General features: G+C 32.7%; 1 protein-coding gene across 1 annotated transcript; it reads right to left on the minus strand.

Annotated features, from left to right (window-relative positions):
• Nucleotides 1-692: 692 nt before the first annotated feature.
• On the minus strand, nt 693-1,366 carry LOC108486229 (protein GLUTAMINE DUMPER 2). The gene has a single exon (XM_017790159.2). It carries the CDS (start codon nt 1,169-1,171, stop codon nt 860-862), a length of 312 nt encoding a protein of 103 aa, XP_017645648.1. The 5' UTR covers nt 1,172-1,366; the 3' UTR covers nt 693-859.
• Nucleotides 1,367-21,595: the final 20,229 nt, after the last annotated feature.

Here is a 21,595-nt window from a genome sequence, read left to right on the forward strand (position 1 = left end):
AATAGTTGGTTTGAATTTAAAAAAAAATTAAAAGATTTTAAGATTTAAATCCTAAATTATGGGATATCTAATTATATGAATTAATTAAATTAAATTTCTGAGTTTAAATTTTTTATCTTTTATTGCTTAATATTTAAAATTATTCTAACCTACAAATTCAAAATTGATTTTTATTTTTATATTTACCACTTAAATTAGCAATCAATTCAAGTAGATTTAGGAAGCTTTAAAGTACATAGAAACAAGGTGTGATATTCTAAAGTAACTTCAAATTGAAAACCTCAAAATACTCTACAAATTCTGAATAGAATCCACCATTCTTCACGGCATTGGAGAGTAAAGGCTAGTGTGGCCCCTCCTCTTCCCAACACATTAACAGCACCTTATGTCCCCTTTCCCCAACAAAGACGCCTTTCATTGGATGGCATTCTGCTCATCTCTTTCCTATTTTGCTTCAAATTATTTTCAGAACATCCATCTTCATGTACCCCCCCCCAAGTGCTTTTAATTATAATTAATAGACTTTAGGGGTCCATTTTCAACCACCATTTTCTTTTTCTTTTACAGCTTTAATGTCATTCCAATTTTTTGCCAACAATGGGTTGATATTTGATGTATGGTTGCTTCAACAATGGTTTTTGTTTTTTTTATTTATTAGAAAACCAAAAAAAGGAAAATCACAAGATCAAAAGTGAGCTTAACATCTTTCATATACTCTTCAACATTTACATATTTCCGCAAAACTACATCCATTAGGATGACTTGAAATGGCAAAAAGAAAAAAAAATTAAACATAAAAATTGATGAGAAGGAAGATATAGTATAAAATTTTTAGGTTCTAAAATGAATCAAAAGCCTCTCAGACTTGTAGGTCATGATGGCGAGTCGCGTTGGCGATGTACGTAGGGTTTTCATCACCCGCCATGATCACCACAATTTTGGGCTCCATTTCAAGTTGCATGGAGGCCACTGTTGGCTTGGCTGGCTTTTCTTCAGCTTCATCGTTGGAACTGCGTGAAGATTCCCTGAATGAACAAGCTAGAATAACTAATGCAATAGCAATAAGTCCTAGCATCGCCGCTATTCCACCGAACAGGTACGGGATCGGAGAGTTCCAGTGCCGGAATACGGCTCCGGTAGCAGCCGCCGTGGAGTTGCTTGCAGGCCTCATACCTCTCTGTCTTTAGATATGCAGAGTTTTGTCTCTTACTGGTTTTTGGTGGTGTGTAATATGGGGAGAGACTAACGGGGAGCTTTGAATTTATAGTAGTAGAGATTTGAGTTCCACAGTACGTATTTGGATTAGGACAAGGAAAATAAATAATGCTGTTACTTTTTCAGCAAGGTGCCAAATCTGCCCCTCACAGATTCTTTGTTTGCTAGGTTTTATATTTGAGAAGCTTCGTGGTGAATGGAGCACCCAAAATGCCCTCTCTTATCACCTCTTATTACATATATTGTGAAAAATAAAATAAAATAAAGAACACATAAATTTTACGTGAAAATTTTTTCAGGAAAAAATCACGAGTAGAGGAGAAGAAAATTCACTATGTCAAAAATTTTAAATCAATACAAGAGGAATAGACTATGTCTATTTATAGACTTGTAAAGCCATATTCTAGTAGGATTGAAACACCTTATTCTAATCAAATATAAAATAGATAGAATTTAATAAGGTTTAAAAATATTATTCTAAAATAAAATAAAAAAGTCTAGTTTTATATGGATTTTATTTTTATTTTATTTTCCATCGTATTTTATTTAAATAAAATTCGGATCAATTAATTCTAACATATATCTTATCCATTTAATAAAACTATTTCAAATGCCAGAGTACATGTTAATAGAAGAGGAATTATACTGTTTAAATGAGTAAAATAAAGATTTATCTAATGATAAATGGAAGAGGGATAGATGGGTAAATTGGGAGGGTGGGAAATTCATATAAGAAGAGTGAAGCAACCAACAGAAAAAGGAAAGGGAAAATGGGTGTGAATATGTCCCAAGAAAGGCTTTTGGGGTTTATTTATCAAAGAAGAGGGCCCATTAAACGTGTGCTTTTGGCACACGTATCGCTTATTCCGCCCATCACTCGGAGAAATGAGTTTCTTAAGCAACCTCTTCCCTCCCTTTCTTCCTCGTTGAAAAATGGCACTATTTTGCGGATAAGGCCTGGTTTGTTGATTGAAGTCGATATTTATAGTCTTTGAAAATTTAGATTTAAGTTTTATCATTCGAAATTATTACGTGTAAATTTTTATCATGTATATATGTCGTGTATGAATTTTGTCTAACTTTTTAATAAGGATATTTTAAACCTTTTCATACACAATTATAATAGAATGATAGTTAAGTCCTTTCCTTAATACTTTTATTGCCAAAAACATGAGATTGATTATACGACAAGTTAACAACACTGTAAACTACTAAAATGGCTACCCATACTTGCTATTAGTTTAGATGCAAAATTTCCAACGAAATGTTAAAAATTTTGAATACTAAAGTAACCAAATATAGGTGTTGTGTTTCAAGCAAACATTCTTGCATACATACATATGTATGTATGTATGTATAGTATATCATAATTTGGTGAATTTCATGTTCGATGAAGAAGGGTTGGTTGGTTTCCCTTCATTGCAAAACATGCTTAGTCAACTGGTTTGTGGCACAAAGACAATGAATGTGAGGCATTTGCTTTTCTATTTTAGTGAAAAGGATCATAACCAATAATATCATAGATGTAGAGAGATTTTTAATTATTTTTTTCTCATTCTTGATACAATAATTTAGTTCACTTTTTCTTCAGGAAATGAAAAAAATTAATAAAATCAAAGAAAAGACAAAAGGAATACTTTTTTTTTTTTTACAAATTTTGAATCACTGTAGTCCTATTCTCATATGTTGTCATCCATCAAAAGAATTGTTGAGCAAGAAAAGAAGAAAAATCCAATCAAAATAATTTGGATGGATCGAAATTGCTGTTTAATTAGTAAAAATATTTTAATTAAATTTAATTATAAAATATATTAATAAAATTAATATTAAAATATTTTTAACAATAATTTATTTTCTTTTTGAGATTTTGTTGGATTCTTTGTTTTGTGCTTTAACAAAACTTAAATATGCATGAATTGTAGAGGCTTACATTAATATTGTAAGGCGGCTAATTGCAAATGAAACGACAATGAAAGAAGTCTATTCCTAAACAATGAAAACTGATTGGAACTACAAAATGGGTTAGTTGGGGTTAATTTAAAATTTCGCCTGGGGTCTGAAAAATGAGTTTAAAATTATGTTCAAATCAAACTTAGATTAAAAATGTTAAATTCAATTTAGACCCGGCATGTCCATGTTTTTATTTTTAGATTATATTTTATATAAAATCAATTTTAAAGAATACAATACATCAAATATATTAAAATATTAAAATAAATATTTTTAACAAATTAAAATATATTAAAAATATTTATACTTAAATAACACTAATATAATTGTAACTTAGTAAACAAATATTTCTAAAATAGTAGCAAAATTAATAATAAAATAAGAGTTATACAATATAAAAAAATAACAACAAAATAGTAGCAATATAATGATGAAATAGTAGCAAAACAGTAATGAAAAATTTATTCGGATTGGGCTGGGGTAATAAAATCCTACCCGAGGCTCGATCCATTTAGAAAACAGACCTTATTTTTTTCTAATCCCATTTTTCGAATCTATATTTTTATTCAAACTTTCCTACTTTCGAAATAAACTTTATGATTTTAACGGATATCCCAACCCATAATCATGTAACCTTGATGTAATCAAAATCTATGTTAGTGATACTTCCATATATTTCGGGGTCCTTAATTCATATTTGTAGTAGCTATTTATAAATATAAATATTATTTATAAAATTTGTGTAATATATTTTGGACAAACGTTCTCATATAATAGATCGACTTGATATGACTAATTAACATCTTTATTCATTAGCGTTATTTGTCTAAACATTTATATTATATTGATTTTAATAATTAAACCTAGATCATTATTTTCATAAAAATCAAATTAGGGATGAAATTTATGATCTAAAATTAAATCCATGGCTTGGTCCGCCGCATTGAATTGAAGGTGAAAGGTTGAGATAGAAAGGTAATTCATCCATATCCATAATTACCCAGCACAAAGCTAAAAAAGGAGAAGCAACCAGCCGAAACCAGGCATGGTTTTCATGGGGAATTGTAATTGTTGGCCCACACATTTGTAAACCGACTGAATATTACATTAAAATATTTAACATGGATTCTTATCTAATCTCAGCATATTAGGGCTAATCCTGATTGGGGGAAACAATAATGATAGTGCTTAAGAATTGGTGGTCCTTTCCAATTACAAAAACCCAATACATTTTCTCTTTGCGTTAACATCTAATGCTTTCGCATCAATTTATTACTTATATACCAATCATATTACAATTTGAATTTAGTAATTAAATATAAAATTTTAAGATTTTTTATAAAATACAAATATATATATTTTTGATAACAAGAAAAAACAAAAATCAATTACAAGCTATTAATAAGGCTTGGATTAGAAAACTAGGTACATCTATCAAGCCAAATATGATCATCAATAAAAGGAGGAGCCACATGAAAGAGACACTCACTAATGGGGATATCTTTCATCATATTAGCCAAGGTATTAGTAGCAAAATTCACCTTTCTAGGTACTTGCTTAATGAGCACTCTCCATTCATGCTTGCACAATTTTTGGATATGCAAATCAAGTCTCTATTTGAATGACGTTTATGATCTCCACGGATTCTTTTGATAGCCAAAGCACAATCTGTTTCAATAATATTATTTACCCATTTAGCCTCCCAAGCTAGTTGGAGTTCTTCATAAATAGTCCAAAGTTCAGCTTGTAGTACACTACAGCTGCCAATACTTCTTCCTAAACCCCACATCCATCTACCTTGCTCATCTCGTGCTATTACTACCGAACAAGCAAACCCTAAAACCAGATGATGGGCTCTATCAGTGTTCAGTTTAAAGAAACCAGTAGGTAGTGGAAACCATTTTTGATATTTGCTTTGACTCACATTGTTCCCCTCTTTAAGAATCTGCCCCTGCTTAATTGTTCTTGCCCATCGCCGTGACGAGTTGAGCATACTAAATATGTTTAAATGGATGTCTTGGAAAACACATAAATTGCTGTTTCCAAATCTTCCAACAAACAATCCCAAAAAGAGAGGGCTAATCTACATCTTGAAAAGCAACATCAAAGGTATTCTTCAAATTGGTCAATAGCCATACCTCCAACGAAGAAAAGATGAATTGGTTTGAAATCTTTGTAGGGATCAATTACTTCCACACTTATTTAGCTTGACTACAATCTCTCAACATATGAAGACAAGTTTCTTCAACACTTCCATAAAGCTTATATGAAGGGTCGTTAGCGAAACCTCTTCTACATCGTTCTTTATTAGTAAAGAAACGTTCCTTGAACACCAACCAAATAAACAAACATGTTGTGGAGCATTTAGAGACCAAGCTAGCTTCCATTTCGCTTTTGGCAGGTTCAAAGAGTTTTTTGCAAGCATACTATAGGCTGTTTTGATGCTGAAATTTCCATTAGAAGTCCAACTCGATATAATTCCATCAGGACCTACAAGAGAATTCAGGGTCGGAATACTGCCTATAAAGGATAAAATATCTTCATTTAGAAAGCACCGTATATACTCCCAATTCCAATTACCCTCCATAGTCACAACTTCACAAAAAGTGGTAAACCCATCAATCAAAGAAGGAGCCAAACAATGGTTAATGAGAGGCCTTTATCCATAAACCAATTATCACTCCAAAATTTAATGAGATTCCTATTGGGAAATGTGCCCATATTGTAGTAAACATGTAACTATTTTCTATTTATTTGAACGATGAATAAATAAACAAATTTAATTTCACATTTCACTATTATGTTTTTTGTATTTTATATTTTACATGCATAGCAAAATTGTGACAAGCCAATGTTAGCTCATTGATTATCTAAAGTTCAAACTGAAGATAAGTGACACTGTAAAGAATGTTTACATTACGAGAAAGATAACTTACTTCAGTAGGTAATCTAAATGAGTCCGTAATCTCGTAAATGAATTAAAGTGAGCATTTGATTCAAATACTGAGAAGTATTATTATGTAGTCTACAATTCCAATTGGGGAGATGGCTAGTCTTGGCTATCGGAGCAGTTGACTCCATGAGTAGAGACATAGATGTATTCATACATTGGACTAGACCTAAGATGAATTAATTTTGAATCCGTTTGTGAATTAATTCACTTGTGACATTCATGGTGTGGTTTACCTAAATCCCGAGTTAGTCATTGACCATGCGTATGCTTTGATATAAGTGGAGGCTTATGCTTTAAAGATGATCGAGCCCATAGTCGGTATGTTGGGTACATAAATTGTGTGTGGTATGACTTTTCTAGCAACAGTGAAATTCATAACTCAATTAAAGGGATAATGGTATCCTCTCATTGGCATTGTGTGGATTGATAAATATGGAACGTAGCCACGAGTTGCTTGTTCTCAAACAAGCAATTAATCATAGTCATTTGTTAACAGTGATCATATTAATTATTAAGAAGAAACAATCGTGACAATGAGATAAAATAGGATTATATTGAGTGAACGGATTTAACTCAAATGAATCAATGATATCATATGAGGGTAACACACATATGACGAGGTCATTAGACAAAGCAGTTAGATGAATTGCTTTCGTAAAGAGTATACGATAAGGAGTTTTCAATCATTGTACTTCTAGTGGATTGAATCCATGATTAAATAATTGCAAATTATTGGAACGATGCTTCTAGACATAATTGCAATCACTAGAGCCTAATTGTAGATGTCCGATTGGTCCCTCTACTAGCTTAACAAAAGTTCAATCGGACTGCATTTGAATCAGAAGAAAATTCTACGAATTTGGGAATAATTTAATTGAGTCGATTTATTCGATGAGGAATTAAGTTAGGTGGTCATAAGATTGTTCAACTAGAGAATTTGATTAAAGAATTTTCTTAAAAAATTAATTTAGAAAATCTAAGTGATTTTTTGAAAAATTAATTTTGATTAAGTAAAATTAAATTCATCAAATTAATTAAAATTAATATAATATTTTTGGAAGTTAATTTTCAATTCAAAAAATTGGCCGAATAGGTAATTGAACTTGAAAATTAGACCTGAGATTGTAAATTGGGCCCAGGAGCCCAAAATCGAGACCAAACCCAAAAAATGGTTGAAGTAGGCCTGGTATGTGAAACCAGGCTGATGGTTCAACCGGTGGCTAAACTGAACCTGTCGGGTTGTCATTGACACAAACTGAACTGGCAGCATTCGAACCAGCTTGAGGTGCTTTAAAGGTGTCACACCTATATCACTGGACATGGCGATGTCGGTGGTTGCGACAGTAGTGTCTCGATGGTGATTTACGGTTGATCATCGGTGGTTGAGTAGTGAAAGAGTTACATTCCTACTGGAATTCCACTAGAGAATTTGATTTCAAAATAATTATTCCAAAAATAATATTATTTTAATAGTTTAATATTAAATTAAATTTAATACCTATCTTAATAGTATTTTATTAATTTAATATTAAAGTGATATCTTAATATTAAATTTAATTTAAAGTTTATCTTGTAGATAAATATTCTATTATTTTAATAAGAATTAATATTAAATCTAATCTAATATTTATCTTGATAAATATTATATTAACTTAATAAAAAATGATTAAGTTTAATAATAATTGAACTCTCTAAACTCTCTTTATATAAAGAGAGTCTTGGGTTATTATTTACACACATTTGAATTCAAGAAAAAGTTGTAGAGAAAATTCTTTGAAAAGATTATTCCAGAAAATTTCTAGAGATATTTTTCTGATTTACAACTTGACCCAAAAGTTTAGAGAAATTCTAAAATTACCTCACTGGTAATTTTTGTGAAAAGTTTTCTGATTCGAAGTGAGCCCACACTCGACAGACGTGAGCTTGAGGATAGCCAAGAAGACTATTCGGTCGAAGCGCTCATCCTAGACGAATCGAAAAGGTACAATTTTGATTAAGTGTTTATTACTTTAGATATCACAACCAAGATCTTGTTTTGGAAAAAAAAATTAAAACTCTAATTTTCCGCTGCGTTTTCCAAACTTGTTTTTCCAACAATTCCCATCAGCAATAGACCAAAGAATACTTTGATGCAGAAGGGGTCAAACCTTGACAAGAGATCTCCACACAAAATAACAATTTCTTTTAGGTATGTCTTTGGGGCAATCTCGTAAAAGTTTATCCTTAGATTGGAGTACTCTAACCCACAATGCTTAATCATTAGCTACGAGATTAAAACCCAACTTTAACAAAAATGGCTCATTCTGTTCCTTAAAGTAGCAGATGTAACAGCCCGATTTAGACCTTAATTGGAACGGTGGTTTCGGGACCATGAATCTGAGTAAAAAAATATTTAAAAATTATTTTCCGTGTTTATTTTGTGTGAATTTATATCTGTGAAATTTTCGTAATTTAATTTTATCGTTTAGGTGTCCGATTAAATAAAAGAACTTAATCGCGTAAAATAAAAATTTAGTGGCTAAATGTGAAAGTGCCTAATTGTTGTTGTCTTTATTAGTGGAGGTGCTTATAATGCAAATAAACCTTTGAAATTTTGCATGGACACATTCGGACAAGAGTGGGTGAATTATAAATAGTTTATATTAAGGTTAAATTAGTAACTTATGAAATAAAATGTTATAATATAAGATATGTTATAAAATAATAAGACAAAACATAATGTGTTTATATTTCCTCATTGCCGAATATCAAAATAACCAAAGAAAAGAAAAGAAACCTAGGTTCGACCATATTCAAGCTTAATCAAGGTATGTATCTAGCTCAGTTTTTGATAATTTCTACGTTTTTAAGATCATTGCTTAGTAACCTTCAAAACCCATGCTTTAATTTTTGATTTTGATGAACATTTTGAGTTGTGCCATTGTTGATAGCTTGTGATTTTTGTTGTTTGATGATGAAATATGAAAGATATGTTTTAGATTAACATATTTTGTATTGGAGTTTTTGATGATTTTGAGTAATTAGGACTTAATTGCAAAAAATAATAATTTAAGGGACTAAAATGTGAAATAAATGAAATATATGGGCTTGTATGAACACTAGGAATATTCGGCCAAACATGGGTACCTTGAAATTTTGCATATTTTGTGTTTTGTGCAATAGGGATTAAACTATAAAAATTGTAAATGTCAGGGTAAAATGGTAATTTGCCCATTTATGTGTTTTTTGGACTAAATTGAATGAAAATATAGTTGAATGAGCTTAATTTGAATATGTTTAGATCAAGAACCAAAGAAATCGATTTGGACCAGGGAAAAACGAAAGTTGTCGACTAGCAGCCCCGTCCCGTTTCATGACGTCCGAGGTAAGTTTATAAGCAAATAGACATGTTAAATTGTAGTTATATGTAAATATTATATGCTGTTTTGTAATGTAAAAATATACATAAGCTATAGCCGAATATACTTAAGCTTGATTATCACATTTCCAAATTGGTTTTGACTGAGTTACATCGTCCGTAAGCCCCGAATGAACCTTAGGAATAGTTAGGATACGTATGTCATGACATAGGATTCTGATATGTGTGTGCGAGTAAGACCATGACATCAATATGTGACTTCGATATGTGTATAAGAGTAAGACCCTTCTGGGACAGCGGCATCGATTTGCTACTACATGTAAGACCAAGTCTGGGACGTTGGCATTGTACGATTTATGTGATTATCCGAGTGTCCTATCCAATTCCAAATGGTTTATTGGGCAAAGATAAGTCGAGTTTGAATATGTAAACTGAGCTAAATTGCCAGGTATGAGTTAGTTTGATGTATGTTAAAGTTAAGGTAAGTGTGTTTGGCCTATTGCACATTATTGAATGAGATTTAATTTTATGCAAATGTGTTTATGTGTATTCGGCCAAATGACTAATATATATGTACATGAGACTATATTATAACCTATTAGTTTATATATTTACGAGCACGTGAATTAGGTATTTAATGAATATTCGGTCTTGAGGGTTCATAGTGATAATGAAATTGTATATACATGTGTATGATTTATGTGTATGTAACATGAATTCATAGGTGCCTGAATTTAATGTGGATTGATTCAATAATCCAGTTTAATTTAGTTAAGTTGAATTAGCCGTTGAGTTGTTTATTTGCTTATGACTTACTAAGCTTTGGTAGCTTACTCTTTGTGTTATGTTTACTCTGTTTTATAGATTTTGAAGTCAAGCTACAAGCTCGGAATCGTCACCAAGTTCATCACATCTCTCATCGCTTTGGTACCATAAGTTAAACTTAAAATTATGGCATGTAATAGCTAGTTTTGGAGTTGGTTATTTTGGGAATGAATGTATATTCAAGCCATACGAAAATGGCTAAATGGTTAAGTTGGTTTTGGAATGTGTCTTGGTTGTGATAATTTCTCCACTTGAATTCGGTTTTGTATGTGTAGGGTATGAGCTTAATAGGGCTTATTTATTGTGAATGAATGAACTTTAGTTAAGTTGTTGTGTGATATGTATGTTAAAATAGTTGATGGCTTAGGTAGTATCTATAGGTGATTCGGTCATGGTTTTGCATGAGTATAAAAAAAATATATATATATGGAAACAGTTATTATGTTTTATTAAGGTGCTATTATATGTATTGGAAATGGGGATTGGGTTGATTTTGTTACATGTATTATAATTTATATTCGGCTATGATGGTATATTAAAGTATAATTAATCCATTTTGATAGTATTATATAAAGTGATAAATAATAATGAGTGGCGGTGTATTGGTTAAATAAATATGATTATTAAGTGACAAATGTCGTATGTGGTTTGTGATTAGTTTTAATGACAAAACAATGTGTTTGTATCATTAAGGTTAAGTATGTTTTGGTATATGAGTAAGTGTATATCATGTATGCATATGTATTGATTTGGCTGAATATAAATGGTAAATTTTATATTAAGCTTATATTAAGGATGCAGTCATAATATACACATTTATCATGAATACATGTACATTCGGTCATATAGATTTTTTTATGTATGTCACTAAGTTAATATGAATTATGGTGTTTAGATTAAGACATATTATGGTATTTACATTAAGACATGTGCACTTGACCTTTGTATTTGTTTAATTTTTTATGTTACTATGTGTCTTGAATGCGTGCAAGGTGTTTACACCTGTGAGTGTTACTTACCCTGTTATGTGGCTAAATAAATATACTAACTAAGTGCAAGTTGAGAATGTGTATAATGATTTACATGTATTAACCGATAAAACTAAGAAATGAAGTGAGTTGGTTTATAACCTTGTAATTGTTTCAAATAGAAATGAATTGTAAATCATATGGGATAGGAACAAACTTCATGATGATGTCACAGATAGGAAATTGGTGGTGCAAGTTATATATATTTTATACTGTTACTTTTGAATGTTTACCTATTTATTTTTACATATGATATAAAATGACTAAATTTAAAAGTTATATTAATTTATGCAAATGATTAGAGTTAACTCTTATGACTTGACCGAATGAATATTATATACTTATGTATTTAATTGATGGGATTATATTTATTTCTGTAATGCTTTATGACTCTATTCTGGTGACGGATACGAGTTAAGGGTGTTACAACAGATACTAAGTCCCCCATTAAACAGAGGCTGACAAACATCCCCCCATTTCACCAAAGACGGTTTCTTAGTAGCTTCAGAACTCCCCCATATAAATCTTCGAGTAATCCTCTCTATTTCAGAACAAATGCTAGATGGAATTCTAATAGTTTGCATAAAGTAGTTGGGACTGGATAACAAACTGACCAAGCTAGAGTAGCTGTCCTGCCATAGAAAGCATCTTAGCTTTCCAGTTATCCAATTTCCGTCTTACATTGTCTATGAAAAATTTGAAAGTATTGGTCACTATACGTTGGTGGAAAAAAAAAGAAAATCCAAATATATACCCAAGTTATCAATTTGGTGAAAACCAAGGACACTGCAAATATCATTAGCAAAGTTGGATTCAATATTACCAGAAAAGAACACAGTGGTTTTGAGTCCATTAACCTTATAACCCGAGGCAGCTGCAAATGTGTTAAGCACCTTTTTTTATATTTCTTGCTTGATCTAAACCTGCTTCTGCAAACAAGAGATCATCAACAAAGAATAAGTGCGATAATGGAGGGTCATTCTTACCCAACACAATAGGTTTCCAAGCCTTATCCTCCACACTTTTGTTAATGAGATGACTAAATTTCTCCAAGCAAAGCACAAAAATGTAAGGAGACATCGGGCATCCTTGTCTAATGCCCCTGCTTAGAAAAAATTCAAATGATGGCCTCTCATCCCATAAAATCTACATAGACATCGTAATGATATATTCCATAATAATACTAAACAAATTCGAAGGAAAACCAACATCCGATAAAGTATCTCAAATAAAATCCCACCTGATTCTATTGTAGGCTTTCTCCAAATCCACTTTGATGGCTATCCAGCTTTTCTTCCCTTTTTTAGCACACTTCGGGCAGACAACCTCCTGTGTAATAACAATATTATCTGTAATCTACCTTCCAGCCACAAAGCTAACTTGATTCGACGCAATAAGTGAAGGGAACACTGGCTTAAGACAGTTTACAATAACTTTTGTGACAACCTTGTAAAGAACATTACAAAGACTAATTGGTTGGAGTTGAGCCAGAGATTCAGGGGCTCTAGTCTTCGGAATCAACACCAAAAAGTCTTGTTGATATTGCTACTGATAGATCGATTAGAAAAAACTCCACGAACCCATCTACATATGTCTACCCCAACCGTATCCCATTAACTCTGATAGAAAAAAACATGAAAACCATCTAGACCTGGAGCCTTCAAAGAGCCTATACTAAATAAAGTACTTTTAATTTCCTCATTAGTCATATCTATCGCAAGTGTTTCCAAGGAAACAAAATCCAAAATCGGGAAACATCCATATAAAGGAAAGCTACTAAAAGAAAGATCATCCAAAGAATAAAGTGAAAAAAATAACTTGACAACTTTCTCTTGGAGAACACCATTGCCATAGCACCATTGGTCTTCAATCTTCAGAGTAGAAATTTTGTTAAGACTCATTCTAGCATGCTCTTTATTATAGAAAATTTTTGTATTAGGTGAATCCAGTCCATTTTCAACTTTTGTTTCCATAACAACTCTTTCTCATCAAGGATCTTCTCATACTCAACACACAACTTACAATCAAGTTCCAAAAGGTTTCTAAAATACCTTCAACCTAAGGCTTATTAGGTTTTTTCAATACGACGAGCAAGCTTTCTTCTAATGTTATAACTAAAAACCTCTGAGTTCCATCTTTTCATATTCAAAGTGATTGATTCAATATTACCTATTAAGTCCACCTCATTATTCCAAGTTTCTTTAACAAACTGTGTAAAGAACGGATGACTAACCCCAAAGGCTAAGAAGCGAAAAGGCCTATCAACTCGAGCATTTTTGGGTGAACTTAAAGACAATAAAATGGTCCTATGGTTTGATTTCAAGCACGAGAGATGGAAAACAGTCGTCTTAAGGAAAACCTGACACCACTTACAATTCCCAATTGCCCTATCGAGTCTTTCAAAAGTCACGCTTCTTTTGTAAGTAAATTGAAGTCACTTAAATCCAAGGTCCCTCAAACCATTATTGTGCACAAAATTATTAAATAACTTGTATCTAGAAAAAATAAGTCACCCTCTCTCTTTTCCTCTGGAAATAAAATAGAATTGAAGTCACCAAGTAATACCCAATGTTCAATAATAGATTGATTAAGAAAATTGACTTTGTCCCTAAGATCTTATGCTTCTACTTATCAAGAAATCCATAAATAGAAGTCACCAGAATATCCGATGATCCCTTCACATTTTTCAAATGACAGTGAATGAATTGTGGATCATTCATGAGAATATCAATAAGAACATTCTTATTCCAATAAATCCGCACTCCCCCAGTGAAACCATGAGCATCAATCCGATGGGAGAAATCCATACCAATTTTCTTAATAATACCATCAGCCTTCGTCCCACTGATTCTAGTTTCAAAGAAAGTAACAACATTGACTTTAAACTCAGAAAAATAATCTTTAACAATCTTCACAAATTTAGGATTCGCGCAACCTTAACAATTCCAAGCAAATAAATTCGGTAACATCCTAAATAAAAGAAAATTAAAACCAAATTCATTTCAAGCACCCACATTGGCGATATCATTTGCTACCAAGTTGTTTCCGGTATTACTACCCGAATCTATTTTCAAAATCCCATCTTCAATTCTATTCACAACCATATTCATAACTTTAACTATAGGGATTCGATTCAGTGCCCAAATATTAAATCTACTCAATTTTTTTCCTTTAAGTAGATTTACTGACTTTTTAGCTTTTTTTTTTGTTCATCTAATTTTAAGGATTGGTCGCTAGTTGGGGGGCATCCAGTGTCCTTAAATGGTTACCAGCTTCTGTAACATCTCTATGAAGGTTGGGATTTTAGTTATCAGCAAACCTCACAACCGTATGGGCTTCGATGTTACAAGTAGTATCACTGAATTTCTCAACCAAATTAGAATTAATTCCACTTTTTAACTGTTTAAGGAACTCACCTGCTTCTCCCATCGACACTTGCACCTTACCAGCACCAAGCAGACCCCGACCTTTGGATGATACGGGACCATTATTTGGGTCAACTTCACTCAAAAGTCCTCCATTAAAGCCCACAAGCATAATGACTTGTTTAGAAGAAAGCATAGATGGGCCCATTATTTTTAAAAGCTACTGGGTTGGGTTACGGGATCCTTATTTCCCTTTATTCAACCCAGATCCATTAGCTGATGCATTGGCCAAGCCTGAATTTGAGGAACTAGCAGCTAGAATAAAATCTCTTTTGCACATTTCATTGTCTTCTCCTAGGAGGTTATTATATATAGAAACACCCTTTCCTTTTAAATTAGCATAATTAATGGGATTAGACCCTCTAATTGGCTCTCATTATCCTTCTTCAAATTTTGTAAAAGTCTGAATCGAGATCCTGAAAAATTCACCCCTTTTTTAGCTTCCCAGTCACTATCTTGTTTCTGGCCATTTCTCTTTGTTTCTGGCCATTTCTCTTACTCTGGTGATCAACCAACATCCATGGCCCAAAATTTTTATTCTCAACATCCTTATTTTCAAAATAAGATTCCCTACGATCCTCAAAGGGCTTCACTCCTTCATCATTTTGACCTTCCTGTCCCGATCCAACATTGTACATATCTTTCAAATGTCCATACCAACCACATGAGAAACACACATTAGGTAGTGACTTATACTCTACTCGTTGAATACGTAAATCCACTTTGATTTTAGAAATCAAAGGTTTGTTAAGATCCAAAATGATAGCCATCCAAACAAAATGACCCTTTTGTGCATTACCAGTATTATCATCTAGTTTGATTACATGTCCCACCATTTCTCTAATATTTGTTAACACACTGTTTCAGTACATGAATCCCGGAATAGCAGGGAATCGAACCCAAGCGACCACACTCGACAGGTTTAAGGTTGAGAAGTATAGAAATATTATGACCATGGTTAAACCATTAAGTATTGTCCAAACACAATCCACGATCCTTCCGTAAGGGCCCTAACATAATCTACTTCCTTCTGAAATTTCACCAAGAAATAATCATTTTCTAAGTCTATGATACTTACCGGAGTAGAAGGTTTCCAGATATGATAAATTCTATTAGATAAAGTTTGGAATCTAATTTTCCGACCCAATAACTTAACAAACCATCATAGCCATACTATTGTATAAAACTTGATGAGCCCTCTTAGAGAATCTAATCGATGGTAAATCGTATTTTGTCCCAAAATCATCCTCCACACTTCCTTGCACATCCCTCCCCAAAGATTTCATAGTTTCAACTAACATATCTTTGAAAGACATTCCCTCAATAAACTTTTCATCAAATCTTTTGGGGCTCTCATAAACCTCTATATCTGTAAACTGATCCACAGAAACCGACTGATCAATTCTCATTTGAACCTTTTTTGGTGGCCTTGTCCTCCGCCGTGGACAATAGGGAAATTTTGAGGGAAAGACTGGCTATCCTTAAAAACACCACATATTTATAAATCCTTTAAAACTTAACTAATTGCTAATTTATGAGGAGGGATGAAAATGTTAACAAAAAGCTAAATTATTGCTACTTCACAAGGTTCGCAAATAACTTCATATGATTCATTAATAACATATCAAATTTAAATAATATTATTATTTATAATATTTATTATATATTATGATGTAAACGAGGTTCTAAACTCATGATAGATATATAGATAGAGACGTAGATTATTTATTATGTATATTTTTTTATTAAACTATTTATAAATCCTTTAAAACTTAACTAATTATATTTAACGATACGTTAAAATCTACAAATTTTAAGTTAGTATAGTAATAATAATTAAACTAGTAATCAACGAAAAATTATTTAACCTTTAAAATTGAATAAAATGCGAGACATTTAAAGAATGATGCATTACAATAGGGAGAAGATGTAGTTGATAGAGGCAAACAAAAGTTTTCAGTGGATTCAACATTAGTATAAGATTATACTTTATAATATGGAATAAGAAAATTATTTCAAATCATACATAAATGTTATATGAATGTTATGAATAATCCGAATTCATAAATATCAAATAAATAAAAATTTTAAATATGATTATAAAATATAAAAATAAATATATGATTTCAATCAAGAACAAATATTAAGGTTTCAAATTTTGTAATTGCGATGTGTGGATTTCCTTTTACTATATGTGCATGTTTTGTATGGGTTTTATACAATTATTTCCAAATTAATCTAGCTATTATTCAGTTTCTCATTCGTTATGTATTGTAGTGGTTGGATTTAGACCTATGATAGGTGTTAAAACCACCAGATATAAATTCCTCCGCTCTAACTTAATTAAATAGTAGTATAGAGTAGTAGGGTCAATCCCACAGAGATTACAATTCCTAATTTTACTATTTTCTTGACCAGGTTCCTAAGTTTAGGCAACTGTTATGCCTACAACCTGTGCGTGCAGAGCTGTAAAATAAAAAGGGACGGATTTAGTTGATAAAGAAAATAAAATAATAAAATAAATAATAAAATAATAACAGAATTAAGATTGCAAAACAAAATTAAGGAAATTAAATTAAATCGATGAATCAAATTAATCAATTTCTTAGCCTTAGCCTTGGTACACTTCGAAGGCAAATCAGTTTGTGAAAGATGGATTTTTCCTTCCAAATGTTAAATGGGTTATAGCAATCAAAGATGCCTCAACCACCAACTTTTCTTGTGCATTCGATTCCGGTACAGCCTGCAAACTGATCCTTGTCGATTTTCTAACCATGTAACTTGTACTCGTAATTTAAGATTTCAGTAGGCTTGTGATCTAGAAAGCCCAACTCGAATTAATGGCCTGAACTGCATGGGTTGTTTAAATTCGATCACTACCTCCCTTGACGTAACCCAAATAGTTTTTTCCAATTGGACATGATACTTTGTTTGCGGGAACTCAAATACAGTAGACAACCAACCTGATTTCCCAATTGTACGCTAATACAACTCCCACCCAACGTGCATTTTGAGCTAAAATTGGATCAACTTTAAGGGACGATTGCGACTGTCCCGTGTACCGGAGATAGTAATACCATGTTGAAAGGTTTTTAGTGCAGGTTCATATCTTACAATTTTTTTTGTTGAATTGATTACCAGGCTAAAGCTAAAATGAAATTAGTTGAGCATGATACTAATCATGCTTGATGGAATATTAGAATGCGTTTAAGTGTAACGGTGATAGGTGGGGGAAGGAAGGGACTGAAAGGGCAATTGAACCAAAGTAAAGAAATAGAAAAAGAATGACAGAATGCTTGTACTACTAAAAGACGTGTGAAAGAGAAAAAATAAATGATTTTTATTCAATTTCCAGTCTATTTTCCAAAGCCACTATACTAGGTATTTATATACATTTCATATGCTAAATTTAGCCTAATTCATTTAACAGCCAACCACATAAAATCAGATTTTATATCAGGCTTTATATAGATTTTTTCTAAATCTATCTTTTACGAAGTCAAATAGAAAATCTAATTAGCCATAAATTTCTCAAAATTTTCAATTTGGCCCCATTTTATTGCTTATGCTCAATTTAGCTTGAATTGCTTGTTAACTCAAATTTCGATATTCCAAATGTACCTGATAAAATTAAGCAAAAATTACAAACTCAATAGCAAAAATTACCGAATTTGGGTGCATTAAACATATAAATTCAGCTTCTTATCAAATCCCTCATACTTAGCCGATGCTTGTCCTCAAGCATGTTATGTATTCCCATACTAGAAACAATTCCACAACTTACTCTAAAATTAAGTCTCATCCCACAATCAAGTAAAATGAAAACAAGTTAAGTGAAGTATGAATGAGCAGTTGCTAAATTTAACTAATAAGCGTTTATAGAATTCTAGCATTATGCAATAAAATCAACTATTTCACTAAATTAAAGCTTTAATAAAACTTGAAAAACGACCGTAAATATATATATTTACTATATCGAGATATAGGCAACTTTTTTACGCAGTATGAGATGACAACCTAAGCACCTCACCCCGGTTACTCAATTTGGCTTGTCTCCAAACAGTTTTTTTAACACTAGCTCGGTCAGCAAATTGTTTGTAAATTTCGGTTTGTCTTTTGAATCTTTTGACGCTAGATAAGATGACAACCCATGCACCTCACCTCGGTTACTCAAGTTGGTCACATTCCTGAACTCTTCACTCATAACTAAGCTATCAGCAGAGTATGTATAAAAAAATTATTAATTTTTTTATCAAGTATTTTTATTAGGCAAGTTTAGAAAGAAGCTAACAATTTTCATGGAATATTGACTTTGTCAAAATATCTACAATTCTACAAATAACTTGTCAATCAAATTGAGTAATAAGCAATTATTCATGAATCATATAAGAATTCGAGCTACATAAGCATGAGAATTGAAATTTCAAAGCAAATTAGGGAATTTTTTCAGTATGGGAATCAACACATGCAATAAAGAAATAGCAAAGCATATGAACCCCCTACTTAACCCATATTACTCTCAATATGCAATAATAAATAAACAAAATAGGGTCAAGTATACTCCCCGTGTATGTTTTAATGAGGTAGATGATGGTGGAAGTGACCACTTTGTAGTATGGTGAGGATACCTGAGATGTTGGCTTCCATTGTTGTTAGGAGAGCCTCAATGCTGTTTAGTGTCTCTTCCAAAGCGAAGGGCAACTCGTGTTGCTCTTTAGGAGTCAGATTGTGTGTTCGTCAAAACACTCTATTGCTTTTAGTAGTTCTTGTACCTAGGAAAACAAAATAAAATGCAGCAGGCGTTTCGACAAGCAAACCTATAGAATCCATACAATATTCATCTAAAGGATCCATAGTATAAGCATATGTGAGAGATGAAAAATCAATTTCGGATGAAAAATGTTTGTGGCTAAATGAGTGACGTAAGGGCCGAGTATTAGAGGTCGGTGGGCCATGATTACAACATAAAAACTACGTGCAAGCTAATATCCTAAGTTGAACCTATAATCGAAGTGCATGCACTACAAGAAAAATAATTTTGTCTTAGTTAAGACATAAAAAGAATAGTTTCGACTTGAATAGTTAAATGCAAGGAATCTATGAATGCATCTTAGGGCTGGTTCAGGCACCAGTAAGGCTTTAGAGGTCTTAGAATTGCAAATGCGATGCAAATAGTGAGTTAGAGCCGAGTAAGCTGAGTCGACATTGAAATTGCTAGGTATCTCGAATAAAACTATATGGTACGAGTCAATTTTAACATCATCAGGGTCAACGAAACCCATAGCTATGTTAAAATTTGAAATTGACATACTAAATGTATCACCTAGTAATCTGAATCAAATTATGTTTGGGGTTTTGATAGTCCTAGCGACATTTGTAACACCCCTAACTCGTGGCCGTCGCCGGTGTCGGACACGAGGGGTTAACGGCCAAATCCTCTTAAGGTACCAACCAATTTGACATTACCAGTCAGGCTGGAAAACTGCGTCACCGTCGCCTTAAAAATCATATCTCGAGTTTCAAAACTCGGAAACTGGTTTTGTAAATTTTCCCTGAATTTAGACTCACATATCCATCCATGGATTTATTTCTAGAATTTTTGGTTGGGCCAATTGGTACAGTTTATTAGTTAAAGTCACCCATATTACAGGGATCGACTGCTCTGACCTTTGCGCGTTACAACTTGAATATATCTCTGTACAGGGCTTTAATACTGGTGCAGTTTGTTTCTAATGAAACTAGACTCAAAATGGAATCTGTACATATAAGGCATGAATCCTAATTCTTTCTGGATAATTTATGGTAAATTTTCAAAGTCGCGACAGGGGACCCAGAAACCGTTCTGGCCCTGTCTCACGAGAACTTTAATATTTCTCAGTATACTGCTCATATGGTCGTTTCGTTTTGTCCATATAAAAATAGATTCATCAAGGTTCAATTTCATAATTTACTCACTATTTAATTCTACTTCTACTATTTTTAGTGATTTTTCAATCTCATCTCACTGCTGCTGTCCGCAACAGTTACTGCAGTAGACTATGCCAATTTCATGAATCTTTCCTTGGCCTTAATCATCCATCATACATGACACAAATTATGGCCACCTTATCAAAATTAGAGTTCCTAAGACTCGTGGCTATAGGTTCTAGCATCCCACTCGACGACCACATAGGCCATTTTCACATGGCTTAAAGTTTACAACCCACAATTCGACAAAATATAATAGCCTATACATGCCAAATGTTCTTCAACAACGAAAACAATACCACAAGATTTCAGCCAGTGTGATGACTTCAACGACGGTCCCGATCACGCAAATAATACGAGTCCGAGAGACCTAAAGTGGGTGACAAGAAAACACCGAGTGAGTTTACAACTCAGTAAGTCATAAGCATTCATCAATCCATCGATAAAGTTACTACAACATGTACAACAAACGAGGCTAGGTACTCATCCATATCGAATCTATACCATAGTACCTCGGACCTTTCGGTCCAATCTCGCACCAAGTCATACATCCACATTTCATATTCTACACAACAAGATAATCAAGCATTTTACACATTAACTCATTTTCCAGCACGACCATAAAATTTCAATCATCACATAGATTTAAGGCTTACCAAATTCAACCCCAAGCATGAACGTATTCTCTATTCGTCATGAGCTCGAGGTACTTACCCGATCCGCTGTCCCTACTCAATTCAATGGAGACACACCTCCATATATATAGAGTGCGCACACACAGTGCTTACCACTCGATTTCGCACACTTAGTGCCACGCATTTAAGCCCGCACACACAAGGCCATACCCTTCGAGCTCGCACACCCAAAGGCAGTA

Source organism: Gossypium arboreum, chromosome 7 (assembly GCF_025698485.1).
Source record: "Gossypium arboreum isolate Shixiya-1 chromosome 7, ASM2569848v2, whole genome shotgun sequence".
NCBI classification, from domain to species: domain Eukaryota; kingdom Viridiplantae; phylum Streptophyta; class Magnoliopsida; order Malvales; family Malvaceae; genus Gossypium; species Gossypium arboreum.

Bases quoted from the DNA above. Each gene is read 5' to 3' on its own strand.
- LOC108486229 (XM_017790159.2), bottom strand. From the start codon at position 1,171: ATGAGGCCTGCAAGCAACTCCACGGCGGCTGCTACCGGAGCCGTATTC.